Source organism: Panthera onca, chromosome C1 (genome assembly GCF_046562875.1).
Source record: "Panthera onca isolate mPanOnc1 chromosome C1, mPanOnc1 haplotype 2, whole genome shotgun sequence".
NCBI classification, from domain to species: Eukaryota; Metazoa; Chordata; class Mammalia; order Carnivora; family Felidae; genus Panthera; species Panthera onca.
This window is the reverse complement of record NC_138346.1, coordinates 77,150,552-77,173,625: the sequence shown is the minus strand read 5'-3', so window position 1 is coordinate 77,173,625 and position 23,074 is coordinate 77,150,552. Positions and strand designations below refer to the sequence as shown.

At 36.0% G+C, this 23,074-nt stretch overlaps 1 protein-coding gene across 4 annotated transcripts in view; it reads left to right on the top strand.

The window, feature by feature from the left end:
• The window catches only part of GALNT13 (polypeptide N-acetylgalactosaminyltransferase 13), a 541,337-nt gene that overhangs the window by 464,225 nt on the left and 54,038 nt on the right, over window positions 1–23,074 (top strand). For all 4 annotated transcript variants that reach the window (XM_060626627.3, XM_060626625.2, XM_060626624.2 and 1 more), the window contains exon 10: window positions 13,077–13,216. In XM_060626627.3, the coding sequence (XP_060482610.1) occupies window positions 13,077–13,216 (140 nt within the window). The remainder of the gene's footprint in view (window positions 1–13,076; window positions 13,217–23,074) is intronic.

Genomic DNA, 23,074 nt, shown 5'->3' with positions numbered 1-23,074 from the left:
ACTTTTCTTGTCTGATTGCTATGGCCAGGATTTCTAGTGCTATGTTGAATAAAAGTGGTAAGAGTGGGCATCCTTGTCTTGTTCCTCATCTTCAGGGAATATCTGTTTTTTCACTATTATGATGTTGGCTGTGGGTTTTTCACATATGGCAATGGCTCTCTTTGCCTGTTGTGGGCAGGGTTTGGTCCCTGTGTTATTAGTGAGCCAGTCTAGGGCTGCTTTGGGTTTAAGTTAGGCATTTGCCAGAGATGCAGTAGCAGTGAATTGTAGGGTGCTCTTGCTATGTTGTTTCCTGGGAAGTATTTGTTGGTCCATGGGGCCTGCAGTCAGACCAGATTTCTGCCTCCAGCCCATTGCAGAGACTGCAGTTGTACTGGAGCATGTGGTTGTCTTCCTATCTCCCCAGGACAGGAGTTACTTTGGAGTGATGCTGGCCCCTATTGGGGCTGCTTATACACTGCCAGCCTTGTGGCACCACCATGGATGGGCTCTAGCTGAGAGCATATTGGAGAAAATAGGTCTATGGGAGAATGCAGGTACAGGGCATGGGGTGCTAGGAAAGTTTTCGCATGTCTGCTGTGGGAAGGGGCCTGGAGCTGAGGCCTGGCTGGAGGGGGCAGGCTAGTGTCTGTAGGTGCCTGTGTATCTAGGCTGGGGACCAGAGGAGAGAAATGGCACCTGCCAGATCTTTTGTTCTTGAAGAAGTCTCTCAAGGATCCTTGCCTCTCCAGCATAAGCTTTGAGATTAGTAAACAAATCTCCCTCTCATATACAACAGGCATTTTTCAACTTGTTGCTTCTATGCTATAGCTCAACCTGCTGATTTTTAAAGTTATAATTAAGCCCTCCTAGTTGTAAGAACTTATGAAATTAGGCCCCTCTGGTTTTCAAAGCCAAATATTATGGGGATTGTCTTCCCTATGTGAGTTCCCTGTGGCTGGGGTGCCTGGTATGAAGGTCTGTTTCTTTCTCTTCCTGAGCCCATGGCATCCCTCCCTCCGGTGTACAGTCCCACGGGTCTATTTAGCTCCTGACCTCCTCCCCATCCTTCCTAACCTCTTTGATGTGGCCTTTTCTGTACATTTAGCTGTGGAGAGTCTGTTCTGCCAGTCTTCTCATTGTTTTCTGGATTATTTATAGTCATGTAGGTGTTATCTAGTTGTATCTATGGGATGAGGTGAGCTTACCATACTCCTCTTCTGCCATCTTCCCCAGAAGTCACTAGTAATCAATTTTAAATAGTAATATAATACCATTTACCTTCACATTATTTAAAAAATGGTAAATTAAAGGATAAATTAAAATAGCCAGTGTTCTGGAAGGGAAATTAGCTTCCTACACTGTAAGAAGTTATGTAAATTTGAACCTTTCTGGAAAGCAGGTTAGTTTTATATATATATATATATATATATATATATATATATATATATATACACACACACACACACACACACACAAATATACACACACACATATATATGTCTTGAAATCACATAATTTATCAAAATACATTGCTTCTAAAAAATTATCCTAATGAAATAAAAGGCATGATAAACATGTGCAAAGATGTTCATTGATTTTAAAGTCCAAAATTAGAAATAACTTGAATGTCCAAGTATAGGAAATGAATTAAGTTATTACTAATTCATAAAATAGAATACCACAGAGGCATTAAAAACGAAGGTATAGAAGAGTTTAGTTGACCTGAAAAGTTATCATGACATACTGTTTTAGCAAAAAATTACATTGCAAGTTAATATTACTTTATACATATTACAGAATCATTTTTTGTAAGAAATGTATCTTACAGTTATACATAAATAGAAATCTAGAAAAATCAATACCATAAGGTAAATATAGCCATATTACAATTTTTATTTTACTTTACATATTTATTAATGTTTTAGAATTATCTGCAATGAATATATCTCAAATAACTATAAGAAGGTTTTTTTTAATTTTTAAGTGTTTTTATATTATTTTTGACAGAGTGAGAGACAGAGTGTGAGCAGAGAAAGGGCAAAGAGAGAGAGAGAGATACAGAATCTGAAGCAGGCTCCAGGCTCTGAGCTGTCAGCACAGAGCCCGTCATGGTGCTCAAACTCACAAACCACCAGATCATGTCCTGAGCTGAAGTTGAGCGCTTAGCCCACTGAGCCACCCAGGTTCCCCTGTAAGAGGTTTTAAAAAGACCAATATATAAATTGTGTGCAAACTTTTCCTTACTGCTGGGGGATAAAAAACAAATTCATGCAAGTAGATCAGTGGTATTTTTTAAAAATCTGTTTAATGTTTATTCATTTTTTGAGAGAAAGAGAGACAGAGGGTGAGCGAGGAGGGGCAGAGAGTGAGGGAGACACAGATCCAAAGCAGGGTCCAGGCTCTGAGCTGTCCGAACAAACCCTAATGGGTCTCGAACCCACGAATCACGAGATCATGACCTGAGCTGAAGTTAGACGTTTAACCTACTGAACCACCCAGGTGCCCCTAGATCACTAGTATTTTTATTGGCTCCATATCTCCTTTGCATTTTCCATAGAATACGGAGAAGATGACTACATAATCTGGCTGTTCTAGTGTTCTAAACACTGCCTTGAACATCCTTACTTGGATTTTTTTTCCTACCATAGATTTTATAGTCCATTTGCCTTAAATGATACTAAATTTACCTTTATTTTTAAAGGCCATTGCAAAGATTCACTTTTCTTATTTCCCATATTCTCCTTGATCTGGGAGTAAGCAGTTGAAAATGAGGTTTTTATTACCAAATTGAACTGAAGTTTGAGGCAATTACCTAGAAAATGTAGCCTCAAGACCTGCCCAAACTATTGACTATGGAATCAGACAGACTTAAATAAATTGAGAAGTTGTCTTTTATTTGCAGCTTCTATGTGATATATCTCTCAGTAGAAGCTATAATCATTGCACAATTCATTATCTCATTTTTATTCCATTAAAATAAAATTGCAGTAATAATAGGAAATAATAAATTCAACAGATAATCACTATATATTATTAGCTGGCATGTGCCATCAGCCTGTTAATGTAATTCTACCCAGTAACTTCCTAGTGAGTGGTTATGAGCCTGGGTAATTTGTGTGTATATCAAGAACAGATAAAAATTAAAATGGTGACTTAAAAGAATAGTTTTCAGTTAAAAAAATTTGAAATATAGTATTTAAATACTCTAGAATATAATAATCTCTAAGTGGCTTAAAAATGATTTTTAGGGGTGCCTGGGTGGCTCAGTTGGTTAAGTGACCAACTCTTGGTTTTGGCCTAGGTCATGATCTCACAGTTCCTGAGTTTAAGCCCCACATCTGGCTCTGTGCTGACAGCGCAGAGACTGTTTAGAATTCTCTCTCTCCCTCTCTCTCTGCTTCTCCCCTGCTTGTGTTCACTCTCTCTTTCAAAATAAGTAAATATTTAAAAATGATTTATTATTATGAATACTTTTGAGGAGAAAGAAATGCAGATCTTCATCCATAAAGCTCCTGATAAAGTTTCAAAGTAAATAAGAAAATAAAAAAAAGAAAAAAGAAAGAAGGTGATTTTCTATTAATAAGGAATCTTGAAAGTATATTAAAAAATTGAGTTGAAACTATGTATAATGGTCTACTATAATATACAAGTATATTGTTAATATGATATCATTGTACATAAAAAACACTGATTAGCTGCATAGTTTTAAGTGTGCTTAAGGAAAAAATAGATTTTTTTAAAAGTTTTTTTTCCTCTCCTTTAGTAGCAAAGGGAATGTGCTGTTTTTTTTTTGTTTCACATTTGTTTTATTTAGTTATGACAATAAAATATTTATATATATTTAAATTATCTGTATTTTATTAACATTTTTCCATATTCTCATATAGACCTAATTGTTTCAATATATGTATTTTGATAATTAGATATACATACCATTGATCTACTTACATATTCCTGATTGAAGGAAATAATTTCCCCTTCTCTCCACATTAAGCTGTGCTGCAATATATATTCTTTCATATAAAACTCTAAGCTTTGGCCTATAATCAGGCCATTCTGTACCTTGATTATAGGGAACCATAACTATAGGCTTATTAGCCATCTACTAAGGAAAAACTTAACTGAGATTATTGATCTTCAATTTATTATCAATTTAAAAATTTAAAGCATGATTGCTCTACATATCTAAATTTAATACTACCTTGAAATAGATTTTAAAATGATGAACAAAGGACAGGTTATTAAATAAAGGATAACAAAACTGTACTTGTTATTTACCTATTAATCACACTTACAAATCATGAGTTGATAAAAATAATCTTTTTAACTTATTATGAAGCTTTATCTGTCAGAGCTTTCCCAGTGTCTCTGCAAGTCTCACTTAAAGATGTACTTTAAAAACTTGAAACTTTTATAAGCTGTCTTTGAAAAAAATAATAGCATATTAAGATGAATCTATTACAACATTCCTCCCTCACACTAGTGTATTTTTGTCATAACATGTATCACCTTCGAATGTATTACTGTTTATGTCTCTCTCCTCTAGAATGTAAACTCCATAGAGGAAGATATTTTTAATTTGTTCATTGATATATCCCAAGTGTCTAGAAAATGTACCTTGTATATAGTTGGGACACAATAAATATCTGCAGACTTAATCTTGGCTTGGCCTCTGTTCTGTATTTTTGTCTTTTTTTCACTTTCTTTTTCTATCTATGTGTTTATTTCACTCCTGTATTTATGTCACTGTATTAGGCATTCTCTATATGGTAGCCTCAGAAATTCCAGGCTTAAATCATCTTTACAGCTAGCAATTCCAGAGGAAATAGAGCTTCAACTTCATAATAGTCCTAGAAAATTCTCAGAGTATATATTTTTATTAGGCTGGCTGGTTCATAGGTCCATTCCTGAGCCAATCATCATGATGGGTTATGCGTAAGATGGAAAAATGGAAAGCCTTGATTGTCTTGGGTGTTACTTGGATTTGGCCTGAACAACAACAGCATCGCCTGGAAGCCTATTAGATATGCAGATTCTCAGGCCTCATTCAGACCAATTGAATCAGAATCTGCATTTAAACAAGATTCCCTGGTGATATCCCTTTAGTTTATGTACCCAGTTGGAGCTGGAAAGATGGGAAGAGCGGTGTGGTTATCAATTCACACAAACTGAAAGTGAGAGAGGAGTGATTGCTCAAAGAGAATTTGAATGCCCTTATCAGAAGGCAGAATGGATGTCAGGCATGCAGAAACAAGAGATATCCATTAAAATATACAATATGTATTCAGTAATTATTATATACCAATAATGTATACTATACTACATACTGTGCTCTTTTCATATATTACATAGTATTCACAACATCGCACGAGACATTATCAGATAGGATACCCTGGGCTTCAAGAGATTAATTTATACAAAATTTTTATTGGGGATATAATAAGAAAGTTTATAATATAATGTTAATTAGTTATAAGTACCCTGGAGAATGATTAAACAGAATAGAGGATAGAGCAATGATGCAGGATGATGGGAGGGAGGGATCCATTTAGGTAGGAAGGTCAAAATGACTCTGAGGAAGTGAAGTCTTAGCAGACACTTCAGTGTACTGAAGGACAACTCATGGAGGGTCCTGATTATTACCATACCAGACAGGAAAAAGGACAAGTAGAAGCTGTGAGTTGGGAAAGAACTTGGCATGTTTGAAGAAAAGGAAAGAATAATACAAAAAAGCCATTGTGGCTACAGTGAATACAGATGGTTAGGTAATAGAGATAATCAAGATTCATTTCATGAAGGATCTTAGGCAATGGCTGGGATATTGTCAATTATTCTTAGCACAATGAAAAAAATCAATGGAAGCTTTGGGGCAGGATAGTGACATGACTTTATATTTCAATTGTATTGTCCAGGGAGTAGGCAATAGTGAATAAAGGATAGATGGAGAATTGTAGGTGCCCGGGGGACTATTTAGGAGCCTGTTTCAATGATGGTTCAGGCAAGAGATGAGAGACTGTGCAACCAGGATGGCAAAGGGGATTTTTGAGGGGCTGAGGACATATTTTGAGTGTAGAACAAATAGGAATTGCTAATGAGCTGAATGTGTGTGTGTATGAGTTAAAGATAATTACTCTTATGTTTTTGCCCTGAGAAAATGGGTGGACATTTGTGGTAGTTGCTGAAAGGAGAACCCTGGAGATTAATGAAGCTGGAAAATCAAGAGGACTATTTTGGACATATCAAATTTGGGAGGCCTATTTAGGTCCCAGTGAAATTGCTAGGTAAACAATTGGATAAAGTACTTTAGGGAGGTTTGGGTTGTAGATAAGAGTTTGGGAAACAAGTGGAGAATGAGTAAGCAGAATAGAGGATAGAGCAATGACCCAGGATGATGGGAGGGGGGATCAATTCAAGCCATGGAACTGGATAATTCAGTCTCCACTTCACAGTCTCTCATTGACACAGGCTAATAAAGGCCTTACCATCTTGTAGCCGTACCCACTGTGGTACAAGGCCTCCTTAGCCCCTATGATAGATGAAAAAAGAGCCAGAGGGTGTCACACCTGGTCTTCTGTCTTTAGGACAAGAAGTGACATTTATCCCTTTCCCCTAATAGCTTATTGCCCAGGACTAGTCAATACCCTTGCCTAATAACTGCAAGGGCTGGAAATGTGGAAAAATACATGAATGTTGGGTAACCACTGCTGTCTCTCACATATCACTTTTTTTTAGGGCTCAATGAATAGTTGTTTTTAGTTTTAGTTTTATTTTATTCCCAGTATAGTTAACAGTGTTATATTGGTTTCAGGTGTATATATAGTGATTCAACAATTCCAGACATCACCCAGTGCTCATCATGACAAACGTACTCCTTGATCCCCATCACCTATTTCACCCACTCCCCATTAATCTCCCTTCTGGTAACCGTCAGTTTGTTCTCTATAGTTAAGAGTGTGTTTCTTGGTTTGTCTTTCTTTTTTCTTTGCTCATTTGGTTTCTTAAATTCCACATATGAGACACATCATATGGTATTTGTTTTTCTCTGACTTATTTTGCCTAGCATTATACTCTCTAGCTCTATCCATGTCATTGCAAATGGCAGGATTTCATTCTGTTTCATGGCTGAATAATATTATGTATTCATCTATTGATGGACACTTGGCTGCTTTCATAATTTGGCTATTGGAAATAATGCTGCTATAAAAAAGAGGTGTATGTACCCTCCTAGTATTTTCATATTCTTTGGGTGGATACCCAGTAGTGTGATTAGATTGTAAGGTAGTTCTACCCTACTAACGAATGAGTGGGTCAACCAGGCAATTAGAGAAGAAATTAAAATATATATGGAAACAAACGAAAATGAAAATACAACAATCCAAACGCTTTGGGATGCAGCGAAGGCAGTCCTGAGAGGAAAATACATTGCAATCCAGGCCTATCTCAAGAAACAAGAAAAATCCCAAATACAAAATCTAACAGCACACCTAAAGGAAATAGAAGCAGAACAGCAAAGGCAGCCTAAACCCAGCAGAAGAAGAGAAATAATAAAGATCAGAGCAGAAATAAACAATATAGAATCTAAAAAAACTGTAGAGCAGATCAACGAAACCAAGAGTTGGTTTTTTGAAAAAATAAACAAAATTGACAAACCTCTAGCCAGGCTTCTCAAAAAGAAAAGGGAGATGACCCAAATAGATAAAATCATGAATGAAAATGGAATGATTACAACCAATCCCTCAGAGATACAAACAATTATCAGGGAATACTATGAAAAATTATATGCCAGCAAATTGGACAACCTGGAAGAAATGGACAAATTTCTAAACACCCACACTCTTCCAAAACTCAATCAGGAGGAAATAGAAAGCTTGAACAGACCCATAACCAGCGAAGAAATTGAATCGGTTATCAAAAATCTCCCAACAAATAAGAGTCCAGGACCAGTTGGCTTCCCAGGGGAGTTCTACCAGACATTTAAAGCAGAGATAATACCTATCCTTCTCAAGCTATTCCAAGAAATAGAAAGGGAAGGAAAACTTCCAGACTCATTCTATGAAGCCAGTATTACTTTGATTCCTAAACCAGACAGAGACCCAGTAAAAAAAGAGAACTACAGGCCAATATCCCTGATGAATATGGATGCAAAAATTCTTAATAAGATACTAGCTAATCGAATTCAACAGCATATAAAAAGAATTATTCACCATGATCAAGTGGGATTCATTCCTGGGATGCAGGGCTGGTTCAACATTCGCAAATCGATCAACGTGATACATCACATTAACAAAAAAAAAGAGAAGAACCATATGATCCTGTCAATCGATGCAGAAAAGGCCTTTGACAAAATCCAGCACCCTTTCGTAATAAAAACCCTTGAGAAAGTCGGGATAGAAGGAACATACTTAAAGATCATAAAGGCCATTTATGAAAAGCCCACAGCTAACATCATCCTCAACAGGGAAAAACTGAGAGCTTTTTCCCTGAGATCAGGAACACGACAGGGATGCCCACTGTCACCGCTGTTGTTTAATATAGTGCTGGAAGTTCTAGCATCAGCAATCAGACAACAAAAGGAAATCAAAGGCATCAAAATTGGCAAAGATGAAGTCAAGCTTTCGCTTTTTGCAGATGACATGATATTATACATGGAAAATCCGATAGACTCCACCAAAAGTCTGCTAGAACTGATACATGAATTCAGCAAAGTTGCAGGATACAAAATCAATGTGCAGAAATCAGTTGCATTCTTATACACTAACAATGAAGCAACAGAAAGACAAATGAAGAAACTGATCCCATTCACAATTGCACCAAGAAGCATAAAATACCTAGGAATAAATCTAACCAAAGATGTAAAAGATCTGTATGCTGAAAACTATAGAAAGCTTATGCAGGTAATTGAAGAAGATATAAAGAAATGGAAAGACATTCCCTGCTCATGGATTGGAAGAATAAATATTGTCAAAATGTCAATACTACCCAAAGCTATCTACACATTCAATGCAATCCCAATCAAAATTGCACCAGCATTCTTCTCGAAACTAGAACAAGCAATCCTAAAATTCATATGGAACCACAAAAGGCCCCGAATAGCCAAAGTAATTTTGAAGAAGAAGACCAAAGCAGGAGGCATCACAATCCCAGACTTTAGCCTCTACTACAAAGCTGTCATCATCAAGACAGCATGGTATTGGCATAAAAACAGACACATAGACCAATGGAATAGAATAGAAACCCCAGAACTAGACCCACAAACGTATGGCCAACTCATCTTTGACAAAGCAGGAAAGAACATCCAATGGAAAAAAGACAGTCTCTTTAACAAATGGTGCTGGGAGAACTGGACAGCAACATGCAGAAGGTTGAAACTAGACCACTTTCTCACACCATTCACAAAAATAAACTCAAAATGGATAAAGGACCTGAATGTGAGACAGGAAACCATCAAAACCTTAGAGGAGAAAGCAGGAAAAGACCTCTCTGACCTCAGCCGTAGCAATCTCTTACTCGACACATCCCCAAAGGCAAGGGAATTAAAAGCAAAAGTGAATTACTGGGACCTTATGAAGATAAAAAGCTTCTGCACAGCAAAGGAAACAACCAACAAAACTAAAAGGCAACCAACGGAATGGGAAAAGATATTTGCAAATGACACATCGGACAAAGGGCTAGTATCCAAAATCTATAAAGAGCTCATCAAACTCCACACCCGAAAAACAAATAACCCAGTGAAGAAATGGGCAGAAAACATGCATAGACACTTCTCTAAAGAAGACATCCGGATGGCCAACAGGCACATGAAAAGATGTTCAACGTCGCTCCTTATCAGGGAAATACAAATCAAAACCACACTCAGATACCACCTCACGCCAGTCAGAGTGGCCAAAATGAAGAAATCAGGAGACTATAGATGCTGGAGAGGATGTGGAGAAACAGGAACCCTCTTGCACTGTTGGTGGGAATGCAAATTGGTGCAGCCGCTCTGGAAAGCAGTGTGGAGGTTCCTCAGAAAATTAAAAATAGACCTACCCTATGACCCAGCAATAGCACTGCTAGGAATTTATCCAAGGGATACAGGAGTACTGATGCATAGGGGCACCTGTACCCCAATGTTTATAGCGGCACTCTCAACAATAGCCAAATTATGGAAAGAGCCTAAATGTCCATCAACTGATGAATGGATAAAGAAATTGTGGTTTATATACACAATGGAATACTATGTGGCAATGAGAAAAAATGAAATAGGGCCTTTTGTAGCAACATGGATGGAACTGGAGAGTGTGATGCTAAGTGAAATAAGCCATACAGAGAAAGACAGATACCATATGGTTTCACTCTTATGTGGATCCTGAGAAACATAACAGAAACCCATGGGGGAGGGGAAGGAAAAAAAAAAAAAAAGAGGTTAGAGTGGGAGAGAGCCAAAGCATAAGAGACTGTTAAAAACTGAGAACAAACTGAGGGTTGATGGGGGTGGGAGGGAGGGCAGGGTGGGAGGGAGGGCAGGGTGGGTGATGGGTATTGAGGAGGGCACCTTTTGGGATGAGCACTGGGTGTTGTATGGAAACCAATTTGACAGTAAATTTCATATATTAAAAAATAAAAAAAAAAAGAATAAATAAACTTAAAAGGGTAAAAAAATAAAATAAAAGATTATGCCAAATGTAAAAAAAAAAAAAAAAAAAAAAGATTGTAAGGTAGTTCTATTTTTAATTTTTTGAGGAACCTCCATACTGTTTTCCACAATGGGTGCACCAGTTTGCATTCCCACCAACAGTGTAAGAGGGTTCCTTTTTCTCCCCATCCTTGCCAACACTTTGTTTGTTGTGTTTTTGACACTTGCGATACCTCACTGTAATTTTGATTTGGATCTCCCTGATGATAAATGACGATGAACATCTTTTCATGTCTGATGGTCATCTGCAGGCCTTTGGAGAACTCTGTTCATGTCTTATGCCTGTTTTTTAATTGGATTGTTTCTTGGCTATTGAGTTGTGTAAGTTCTTTATGTATTTTGGATATTGACCCTCATAGTATCTGATTTCTATGTGGGTAAAAACAGAGGGAAAAAGCCATCCACACCAAAATATTAACATAAGCCCATAGTATTTTGGTACATTTCTAACAGTAATTTAAAGTAATTATCTAGGACTAAGACGAACCCATGTTGTAGTGGCAATGCCAAGGGGTGGCTTAGAGGTGGTAAGGTGAGAAGGTTTTAGCTTCTTCTAATAGCATCTGTCATTTTCCACCAACCAAATCTTTGCCAAATCTGATGTGGGCAATTAACATTTTCTCTTATCTAATGTAAAACATATGTAAGTGAATCTTCAAACTCCTTTTTAATCAGAAAATTACTCATAAATGCCTTCTAGGAAAGAGGTGCCTGGGTGGCTCGGTTGGTTAAGTATCCGACTTTGTCTAAGGCCACGATCTCATGGTTCGTGAGTTTGAGCCCTGTGTGGGCTCTGTGCTCTCAGCCCAGAGCCTGGAGCCTTCTCTTGATTCTGTGTCTCCCTTTCTTTCTGCCCTCCCCCCACTCTATATATAGCATCTCTATATATGATTTCCAAGAGTGTTTATTAGGTCATTGCAATTCATGTAGCAGTTAATACAAAGAGAAATTCTTGTAGTGATCTGTTTTGTAAATGTTTTCCAGCCTCTTTTTTTAAAGGTTACACTCCAGATTGGAAGTTCTGAATAGAATTATTTTGAAAGCAAATATTTATCTGTTTTAAAAGCCCAAAGACCTTATTGTTTTCCATCCAAACACCAGCTAGAAAAATCAATATTGTCTTTTAAAAGGAAATGGTTTGGCTGCTTAAGCATCATCAGAATGCTTTCTAACAACACTAAGGCATTTAATTTTGGAAAAACAAAAATTCTGAAGAATGTTTGAAGAACAGTGGGGGAAGGGGGAAACTAACAGGTAATGAACTTCAAGAGTGTTGCCTCTTGAATACAGTGACTCAAATAATGACATTAGTTACAGATATTTGGATGGTCTAAACAATTATTCATTATTTTATAGGATTGTTAGGTTTTGCTGCTTAATTGGGACAGTATATACCAAGTACTGGGCCATTTGGGTGTGTGTGTGTGTGTGTGTGTGTGTGTGCGTGCGTGTGTGTGTGTGCGCGTGTGTGTGTGCGTGCGCGCGCACACGCGCATGCCCAAGTCTGGTTGCTTATTCATCTCAAAGGAAACAGGTTAAACAGAGACCTTTTCAAAGTAATCTAAGAAATGTAATCTTCTCATCATTATTTCATTCAAATCATTTTTAATATTGATAGTAATGAACAAATAATACCACCATGATTTCTTTTTATGTAAAAATTAGCACTGTTGGTTTTAATTCTCAGTTGGAAAGCATCTTTTATGACCATCAATGGAAATATTCGTTTTAATTTCATATATTATACTGTTACATGAAGTGAAATTAAGCATTTTTAATGTACATATGTGAGTAATAAGTCATTTGTTTATGTTAACCTCTTATCTATTTACTAACTTATCCAAGAATTCAAGCTGGCTTACATTAATTAATAAAATAATACAGGAAAAAAATAAAGAAAAAATCAGGTCTATGGCAGACTGAGATAGAGTAAAATTTCTAGAAGAGAGAAAATTAGAACACACAAGTGTTCATTGTGAGGATCATATTTATATAAATTTATCATGAAATCTATGGTGGTGAGTAAAAGACACTAGGAAAATATGAAGATTGGAATTTTTAATAAAGAGAAGCAGCTACATTATCACACAGCTCAGTTAAGCTTTAATTATGAGGTGTTAAATTAATACCAATTTACACTTATTTGATTAATTATTCAATCTAAGAAGTGTAAGTACTTGGTAATAAATATTTGCATTTGAAAAGCCATAACCAAAGGAAAATCTGTTTTTGATATCTATTTCATGTACTAATTTGTTGCTAGTAAGAAAATCAGTTTAGTAGCAGCTGCAAATGCACTTGAATTTGATGGAATTGTAATTATAGAGGGGGAAAAAAACTGATAGCAAACTGATAACAGAGTGAAACAGTACTAAAACGAAAATAGAACTGATTTGCGTGTTTCTCTGAAAAATTCCAGGTGTTGTCAAAGTGGATTACGGAGATGTGTCAGTCAGAAAAACACTAAGAGAAAATCTGAAGTGTAAGCCCTTTTCTTGGTACCTTGAAAACATCTATCCGGACTCCCAGATCCCAAGACGTTATTACTCACTTGGTGAGGTATGAATTATTTATTTTGGTTAAGTTATAAATATATTTTGCAAATGGAGCAATTTCTAAGGAACTCAATGTTTTTTTATGTTATGAATAAAATGGTTTAAGCGTTTTTACATAGATCTATTTTAAGTAAATTCTCAAGTCACTTATAGTCTCAAAGACTGTAAAGGTCTTTATCACTGAGATTTGCAAAAGTAAGGGATAGTTTAAGACTAGTATTTTCTTGTTTATTTACCAACAGGTCAGAAACTTTTTGGTCATATGGATCTTCCACTCTTATAATTTCTTGTGAACGCTAAGAGCTTTGGTTTAAGTGGGATAAAATCTATATTTAATGTATTGAAACTAAACCTGATAATTTTAAAACTTACTTATTAATCCATTAAAAATAATGTTTTCTGGGGGCACCTGCGTGGCTCAGTCGGTTAAGCGTCCTACTTCAGCTCAGGTCATGATCTCACAATTTATGGGTTCGAGCCCCACGTCAGGCTCTGTGCTGACAGCTCAGAGTCTGCAGCCTGCTTTGGATTCTGTGTCTCCCTCTGTCTCTCTGACCCTTCCCCACTCGTGCTCACACATGCTCGCGCACTCTCAAATAAACATTGAAAATTTCTTTTAAAAAAATCATGTTATCTGGGGACACCTGGGTAGCTCAGTTGGTTAAGCATCTGACTCTTGATCTCAAGGTCATGAGTTCAAGCTCTACATTGGGCTCCATGCTGGGCATAGAATCTACTTAAAGAAAAAAAAATGAATGATGATGATGATGATATCCCTTACATGTTAATATAAGTAGTATGTTTAAAAAATATATTTTCCAAAGCAAAATCAAATAGTAAGATTAGCATCAGTTATATTTTTGTAAATTGCATTACTGTCTGGCCTAATAGAAGTTAACTGGAGTCATCTGTTTTGGTACTCAGTCTACTGTAATATCACACATCGTGTAGCCTCTGAGAGTCTCCTTGTACATCCATGAGAAGTAATATCTCAGTGTAATTTAAATCGTGTTGACTGTGTAGGCCCACTGAAAACCACTGACCCTATGCCATTGTTTTCTAAAATGTCTATTATCTTTAGAAATACATAGTTGGTTTCATTATGACTATATAAACATATATTCAGTGTCTCAAACTTAAAACCCATTCCTTTATGAATTATATGTTCCAAATTTGTAATTTTCCACTTAGTAGGGATTAGATTTGAGAATCATAACTAATTTAATACTGGCTGTAATTAAATAATTTTGACAGCAATGACGCAATGCATTTGGAAAATAATTATTAATTAGGTCTGTCCTTAGGTTAAAATTGCCATTTTCTTGGATCATAATAGAATATCTGAAATGTATAGAATATAATCTAGCACTTTTCTGATTCATTTGCTGAAAATAAAAATCTGTAACTTTAATCTCTAAATGTAATTTATTTATGATTAAGTAGAAAATGATTGAAGAAAAAAAACACTGAAACTGGGTCGACCCCTACCTGAATTGGTTTTTAAAGGCTGTTTTTCTGTGCCACATCCCGGCACTATTTGTCAAATCTCCTCTTCCTGGTTAACCATGTAAATATCTCTTTATAGAATCTTTCAGTTTACATCTATTTAACCTTAATCTGAATAATGTAGTGCAAAGATTCATGTGTAATAACAGTGAATGTATGACTTTCTAAGTGTCATTCTAGTTAATAGTACTGTGCCTCAGGGTGTTGTTGTTTTTAATTCTTGTTGGCTTTTATTGGGGGGAGGTTGTTGCCATTGTTTTTCAAATATGCAATATTTCCACGTAAGTACTAATGTTACAGTGATTTATACTTAATACATAAAAAAATGAGTGCTTTTTAAACTAGAACACTGTTTGCATGCTAGTTATTATGATCTAATGCTACTGAAGATCATCAATATCTAATACTTTCTTTCATTTCTTTACTGAAAAGTTTAACAATTGTGAACTTGACAGTACCCTAAGGAGAAGGGCATGTTTCCATTCTTGTAGTAAAGTGTTTCTCTGGCTGTAGTCAGTGGACCCAACTAATGAGTAAATATGGATTACTTTTTCTAAAATGAGGTATCACCAGGGCATATAACAAAACAGATAAGAGTAAGGAGACTTTTTTGAAATTCTCTGGGGCCACCAGAGTGACTCCTGAGAAAGGGCTCTAAAACAGAACCTAGATATTTACTTCTGTGTTAAAAATCCAATTTTATGGGGTGCCTGGTTGGCTCAGTCGGTTGACCGTCCGACTTCGGCTCAGGTCATGATCTTGCAGTTCGAGGGTTTGGGCCCCACGTGGGGCTATGTTCTGACAGCTCAGAGCCTGGAGCTTACTTCAAGTTCTGTGTCTCTGGCTCTCTCTGTCCCTCCCCCGCTCATTCTCTGTCTCTCTCTCAAAAATAAGCATTAAAAATTTTCTCTTTAAATCCAATCTTATGGTTTCCTGTGTTACATCAAGGAAACCTAATTAACTGACTTGCTAAAAAACTAAAAATATAGTGTGGGTAAATTCCTTTGTACAACCTACTGATTTTGAATTGGCTGTCTTCTGTAATAGATCAGTTGGCCGTATTTTAATGTACAGAAATGGGTTGAAAGAGAGAGATTGCACCTTTCTGGGTTTTTGAAACCTATCCAGAAAAGGCAGCATGTTGTATTGAAAAAATCCCAGACCTTGGAGGCAAGCAGAGGAAGGTTTAAATCCTGAAGTCATAGCTTACTACTCAAATGGCACTAGGTATACTCTCTGCTGCCTGTTAGCAATGTGAAGACAATCATAAAGGGCTATAGTGATGATTGAAGATATAAAGCATCTAGCATAATGCCTTGCAAGGAGTAGTAGAGCAGCATCAGTAGTAACAGTTATTGTAATTATTATAGCTACCATTTACTGATGTCTCATTTAGTCAAACACTACGCTAGATGCCTTATAACAATTCCATGTATATTTAAAAAGTATTTAATTTCTTATTAAAAAATCTCAACTCCATGACTTGGGATTTATTATTATCCCCGTTTAAAATGGAAACTGACATATAGAAGTTTTATGTGATTCACCTATAGGTCATTGAGCTACCTATTAAAGTCAGGATTCAAATACATGTTAGTCTGACATTAAAGCTTGCTTTTTCTTATAACTAGAAAGACAAAATAGCTTGTGTTACTACAGTTTATTCAAAGTGCTTTCATTAAATAAGAGGTGGAGTTGGAATCTATATGTTACATGCTAAGGATGCAAAGTCAAATAAGTGAAACCCTTTACTCTTAACCCATTCTACCGAAATGGGGGCAGGAGATATGGCAAAAAAAAAAAAAAAAAAAAAAACCCACAAATAGTTAAGAAATCCCAAGAAATAAAAGATGCCCTATATGAAGTATATAGGCATGCTATGAAGTGCTGCTTCAAAATCCCCCAAAATTCAAAAATCTATGAGATATAATAAGTTTTAAACTTGGATAGTGGGATATTAATGTGCTGTAGTTTTCCACTTTAAAACAAGCCTTAAAGAGATGCAATCTACCATCTGTTTCCATGGAAACAGAAGGACAATTTTACCAAGGACTACTTCCCAATTCAATTTTGCATAGTCATGTATACATAATTTAAGACAGACATTTTGATAATGAGTTTGGGATCAACTGTTAATGGACAACAGACATTTACTTAAAGCTTTTTCTTTCTTACCTCCTGCCATTAACCATTTTTGGAAGAAAGTAAAAGCTGTCTTTTCTTATACGTGAGGGTTATTTTTTTTTCAAGTAGTGGGAGCCTCAGAGTGGTATCAGATATCTAAGCTACTTATCAAGACAACAAATGATTTCTTTGTAATATGTATATTTCTCATAGGTGCTCATCACTTAATTTAAAATGAAATTGGTAGCATTTAACAATTTTAAGTTTCCTTAAACTTCAATGTTGTTCAAAGCCTGTTATTTAATATCACAGTGTACTGGTGAATATAAATGCTTCCCTGTCAATTTTTTCTTTATAACATTTTTAGCTGTTTTGGAAGATGCAAATGTGATATTCAGTTTCTCATTATCCTGTATCATCACCAAAATAATCCTTAGGAAAATTATTGATACCAGTGTCTTAATTTCTTATGTTTGAATCTTACTCAGGTAATTGAAATGTTACTTTATCCAGCCCATGAATTACATACAATTCCCAATGGGAAGTTAAAAGCTGTGCAATTGTTTTGAACTAAAACCTTTAAATAGCTTAATGAAGCATGTGCCTTTTAGGCTCAGGAAGCATATCATAATGGAATAAGGAAGTTGAGTTCTTCATAGCATTAAATTCTTTCTTAACTAGCCCTTTAGCTTATGGAGATTTAGAATGTCAGTTTCTGATCTTGTAAATATAAAGGCCAATTTCAGTACTATAGGATTGAAAAATAAGATTCTAAAGTCATATGTCTCACCTCAAGTTTTTGGACCAATGACAGGCCAGCATTTAGACATTAGCCTGTGCAGTTTGGATTGCCTTCCTGACCTCACAACTTCTTTTTCCTTTTGTATCCTTTAACCATAGCAGCTTTGGTTAAGGGTGCTGTTGCATATTGGTACCATATTCTATAAATATTGTTAAAAAGCAAATTTGTGTAACTAAAAATAGGAAACGTGAAGCTGCTAGGTTTCAGGGATTGAGGGTACAATCAGTGACAGCTGAACTCAGAGGCTAACATGCTTAGAGATTTACCCTCTGTTGGTAATCAGATCTATTTATAGATCCACAGTCTTCCTGACCTTTCAATAGGATAACTAGTGAGGAAGCCTCCTTTTAGATGATTTACACAAACAGCACATTCTCTCTGCCCATCATTATGTTTCTAAAACTCTTTGGGATCCAGTAGCTAATTTTCAACCCAGGATAACTGAACATGCCTATGTACAGGAAAAAAAAAATGTTACTCCTTCATCAGATGTTAATTTGAAGGCTGTTGGGTTGTGTAACCCACCTGAGAACAAAGTGAGTTTATCACCTAAAAAAAATTTTTTACTTCACATTGCTGATAGACTAGAACTAATTCTAATTGTATTACTTAAATAGATATTGGCACAAACAATCATAACAAATTATATGCCAATTAGGCATTTACTGAATTCTCTCAATATTCTTGTGTGCTTTTGTTATCCACCAAAATAAATGAAATTATTTGATTTTCTATGCTCTTTACATTGAGTGTATGTGTGTGGACAGGGATAAATATGCCATATAGTCAGAATTTTAAAATTGGGGCATTTTAAACCCAGGTCTACATAAGCAGTCAGCTTGGATTTTTCAAATATATAGATTTTGCACTCATCCTTCTGATTTATGCACAATTTGGTAAAGAGAAAAATCTACTTAAATGCATATTCACTACAGCAATTATAATATGGAAACATTAACATTAAACTGGAATTCACTGCAAATGTGCCTATTTTCTTTGGAAGTAAAGAGAAACCAAACGAGGTTGACATATGTAAAATAATGATAATGAGTAACATAATGTGCAATTGAAAGATAAGCATGTGTTGGAGTAATTAAAGCAAAAAACTATTTTAAGTTTAGATTATTATCTTTAGAATGGATTTTACATATTGGTTTCAAAATGCAAAGGTATGAGGGTGAGGGGGGAGTATATGCCTCTTTTCTAGAACTGAGAGTTCTCATTGTTGCTTGCTGTTACAATCCAGCAGAGGGAGCAAAAGCTAATGAACAAACTACGTAAGTGGTAAGGACATTACCATGGCTGCTGCTGAGTAGAAACATTTAGAAAAAGGCTTGCTGATTTCAAACACAAAAACACAAGTGGGAAAAATACTCTCAATTTTATGTCATTAAAAATTGTTTCCAAGCAATAAAAGATTATGTGTAAACAAAGGAATCTCAAAGCAGACAACAATTAAAGTTAAAACTATGTTGGCCCTATGCCACATATTCACAGATACCCCATACCATAAGCAATGAGTCAAAAGAATTTTACAGGTCTGAGAAGTACTGGCCTGCTCTTCTTATGTGAATACAGGTAATAGAATCGGTAAGGAATTTCTAATGAATGAAGATCATCAGTGGTTGGCTGCCTAGATTTTTCTCAGAATTAATGGCATTACCAAATAATTGGTAATGTTTTCAGGTAATATGGTACCAGTGATGAGATCAGGGTCTTTCCTGAAGTTGACTGTTTTGCTTAAACAACATTCTTTGAGGCCCCAGGGTACACTTAGAAGGGTTCTGATTTAAAAATCACACAAGATCATCCTAAATCACATCATCTTTTGCATCTCAAAAGATAAGGTACATAGATTGAACTTTCCTGTATGCCAATACCTTATCATTTACAGTAAGAGTTGCTTGATGAGGACTGTCAGTACACATTGGTGACCATTTTTATATTTTTATGAAAATAAAGCAGATTCCCATAGTGTTGGGTTCAGACTTGAGAATAATCTGATGTATACTAATCTGCATGGATTTTTTTTTTAATCTGGATTGTATCGGCCTAGTGACATAAACCTTTTGATATTGTCTCTATCCAGGTGATGTCTCTGTCTCTCGATTTTTAAGTTGGCTATTGATACCCATTCTGTGTTCTATCCTTTTTGCATCTAATGTCATCCTAGCCATAGCCAGAAATGATTTACATGACCTCAGCCCAACAGTGGGGCATCTAGTCTTCATGATTTAGTCCCCTAGGTCTGATCCTAGCCTGCTTTCATGTGTCTTGTTCCATATGTCTTCACCATTGTCTGAATGACCTGTTGTACCCTTTACCTCTGGTTAGCTAGAACTCAATCCTTCCTTGCTCCTTCCTCTCATCTCCTTTCTGATAAATACTGCTCGCCTATCTGGAGGTCAGGACTGGGCAATTCCCAATGTCATGATAATAGCTTTCAATTCCTTATTTGGACAAATTATTTAACTTCATTGTATCTTAATATTTTCATTTATGAAATGGGGGTAATAGGTTGGTTGTAAATATTAAATTACCTGTTACACATAAGTGCTTGGAACAGCACATAGCACATACAATTATAATGATTGCTAATTATTATTATTGCAGTGGCAGTGGTATTACTGGTGGTGGTCGTCACCCCATCTCATCTCATTCTGACAGCTGTCCTAAACCACTGACTCCTATCTGTTTCTAGTCCAGATCCCAAATCTAGCCAACTTCATCAGATTTGACTTGAGCTTCTATTTTATATCTTCTTAGCACCTGCTATATCCTCAGGGACAGGTAATATTACATGTCTAGAAACTACCAAATCATTTTGTGGAATAGTTAGAACATTATCAAAAATAGCACAAGCATCTTTTCATGAAGTCCCCCAAATCAGTCTATTTTAGAAATCCAAAAATAAGCAGTGGCAGCAGTGATGCAGTGTTTGAATCTCTTTGAGTTCTCCCATTAAAACAGAGCATCCAGGATAGCAAAACAAAAAATTGATAGAAAACACTATCAAATTAGGTGGCAGGTATTCTCACAAATCCCAAAATAGAAGTTGTCAATTTCATGACCATGTGATACTCCAATCTTTGCCGGAGGAAGCAAAGAAAGCAATGGGATGTCTGATGGAAATGAGACCCAGATAACCCCCAAAGTGCTAACAGATACTCATGAGAAATTGCCTCAGGCCACTTTGATAGTAGTAGCTGAAACTGGGAGAGGTGTTTCCATACAGTCCAATTTGTAAGTCAGTGAAAAGTCTCCTTTCTAATGTCTGAAAGGCTTACACACTCTGAGACTTGTGATTTCTTAAAACTCACTAGCTGAAGTTCCTTCTTAGAAGAAACTTCAAGGAATAAAGCCCAATTAAGGGGTAAGAGACAATGAGGACAAAGGAAATGGAAAATCCAGATGAAAATAGGAGAAATGAACAGAACCAGGAGATCTCAAAAATAGAAGGCTATTATTTCAACTTTTCAGAAAAGTACAGGAATGGGAGAGCCAGACTTGTGAAGTTAGTTAGAAGTGGTCTTCTATATAAACATTCCCAGTTGGGACAGCTGGGAACATTTGCCCTTCAACTTTCCCACTGGGCACTGAGGGAATCGACTTTATGAAGACCTCCTTTTCTCTCCACCAGCACCCAGAGTCTTCAAAATAGGTAGTCCTCCAACTAGCAAGTACTCCACTATGTTCTACCGATGCAAGGGGTTTCAACCCTGAATATACACTCAAGTTATGTGCAGAGCTTTAAGCTCTCTCCTGGTCCTATTCTAGAGCATTTGGATCAGAATCTATGAGGGCGAGGCCAGGCAGAACCATATTATAAAAGCTTTCCAGATGGGAACCACTGAAAAAGTTACTTTAGAAAGGAAGACTAATTATAATAGTAATGTCACCATTTAACATCAAAAACCTGCATAACTCCCTCCAAAATGCTAGTTGTTAAACTTTGCTGGACATTAGAATTACCTGGGGGGATTTTAAAACCCCAGATGGCCAAGTGATACCCTCCACCATCTAAATGGGAATGTGTGGACTTGGGAATCATGCAACAGAAGAGTTTAAAGATTCCAGCTGATTCCCAAAAATAGAAAAGAAAGAAATGGTCTCCTGATAAAACCCTCTCTCTTAAAAGGTCAGGAGAATTGGATTCATGTAATAATAAGAACAATAATAATTAGAAGAGGATGGCCACAGTAAGAATAAAGATAACAAGGAGGGGAATGATCTCTCTACAAACAATGCATGGACACCAAAGCTTTATGCCCATAGACAGGAAAAGTGTACCTAATATTTCAAAATGAACTAAAATAAATTGTATAATGATAAAATGTAGAAAATAATGCTATAAATCAAACTTAGAAATACTTTTAAAATGAGTGCATGAAATGTAGTAAAGAATTAGAAATTAAAGAATGAATTCATTTAGAAACAAAGACTAACCTTGAAACAACACAAGTCAATAATCCCAGAAACCCCCAATAATTCCACTTTTAATAGAAGATCACATATAGAAGAGAAGCAAGAAGATCCAAAACAATAGGATTTTCTAATGGGAAAAATCAAAACAATAAAATAAAATGAACATTACTAACTATAATTTAAGAAAATGCTTTCCTGAAAGTAAATTTGAAACTACATGTTGAAAAGGAATGCTATGTTTCTGGAAGAGTGATCCAGAATGAATGATATTAAGATGCATAGTGGTAACTCTATTGAACTTTAAAGAAAAGAAAAAGATCAGTTTGGCATTCAAGCAAATAGACATTTGTAAAAAAGAATAAGGCAAAGAAAACCAGATTATCATTAGACTTTTCAAAAGCAACTATTTACGCTGGAAGTAAATTGCATAACATTTTAAAGATACTCAAGGAAATAGATTGTGAGCCAAGGATTTCAGATATACCAAATTGATTTTCAAATATAAAGGCCATATATATATTTATCAACATGCAAGAACTCAGAAAATTGTTTCCAGTAAAGGGAAACATCATTTGTCCATTTGCTCAGGCAAAACCTTGGAATGCTTGTCTTTTTTTCCTCTCATAGCTCATATCCAATTCAATCACAAATCTTATTTGGGTCTGTCTTAAAAACATCCCCAGTTTGACCTATCCACCTCTATCGCTATCCTACTATTTCAAGCAGCCACCATCTCTAGCCGGCATGACGACAAGACTCCCCTTACGTGTTTCTCTGCCTCTACTCTTTACTCCCTCTAATCTGTTCTCACAGCAGCCAGAGAAAGCTATAAATAGGTCATCTTCAGGCTTAAACACTTAATGATTTCTTACTTTATTTAGCGTTGGATACCTCTCTCCTCTGCCCCTTGTTCACTGCACCCTGGCCATATTGCTAAACTTGTTGTTTGACTCAGTTTTTCTCAGCTGCAGAGAGCATACATTTGCTGTTCCCTCTGTCTGGACT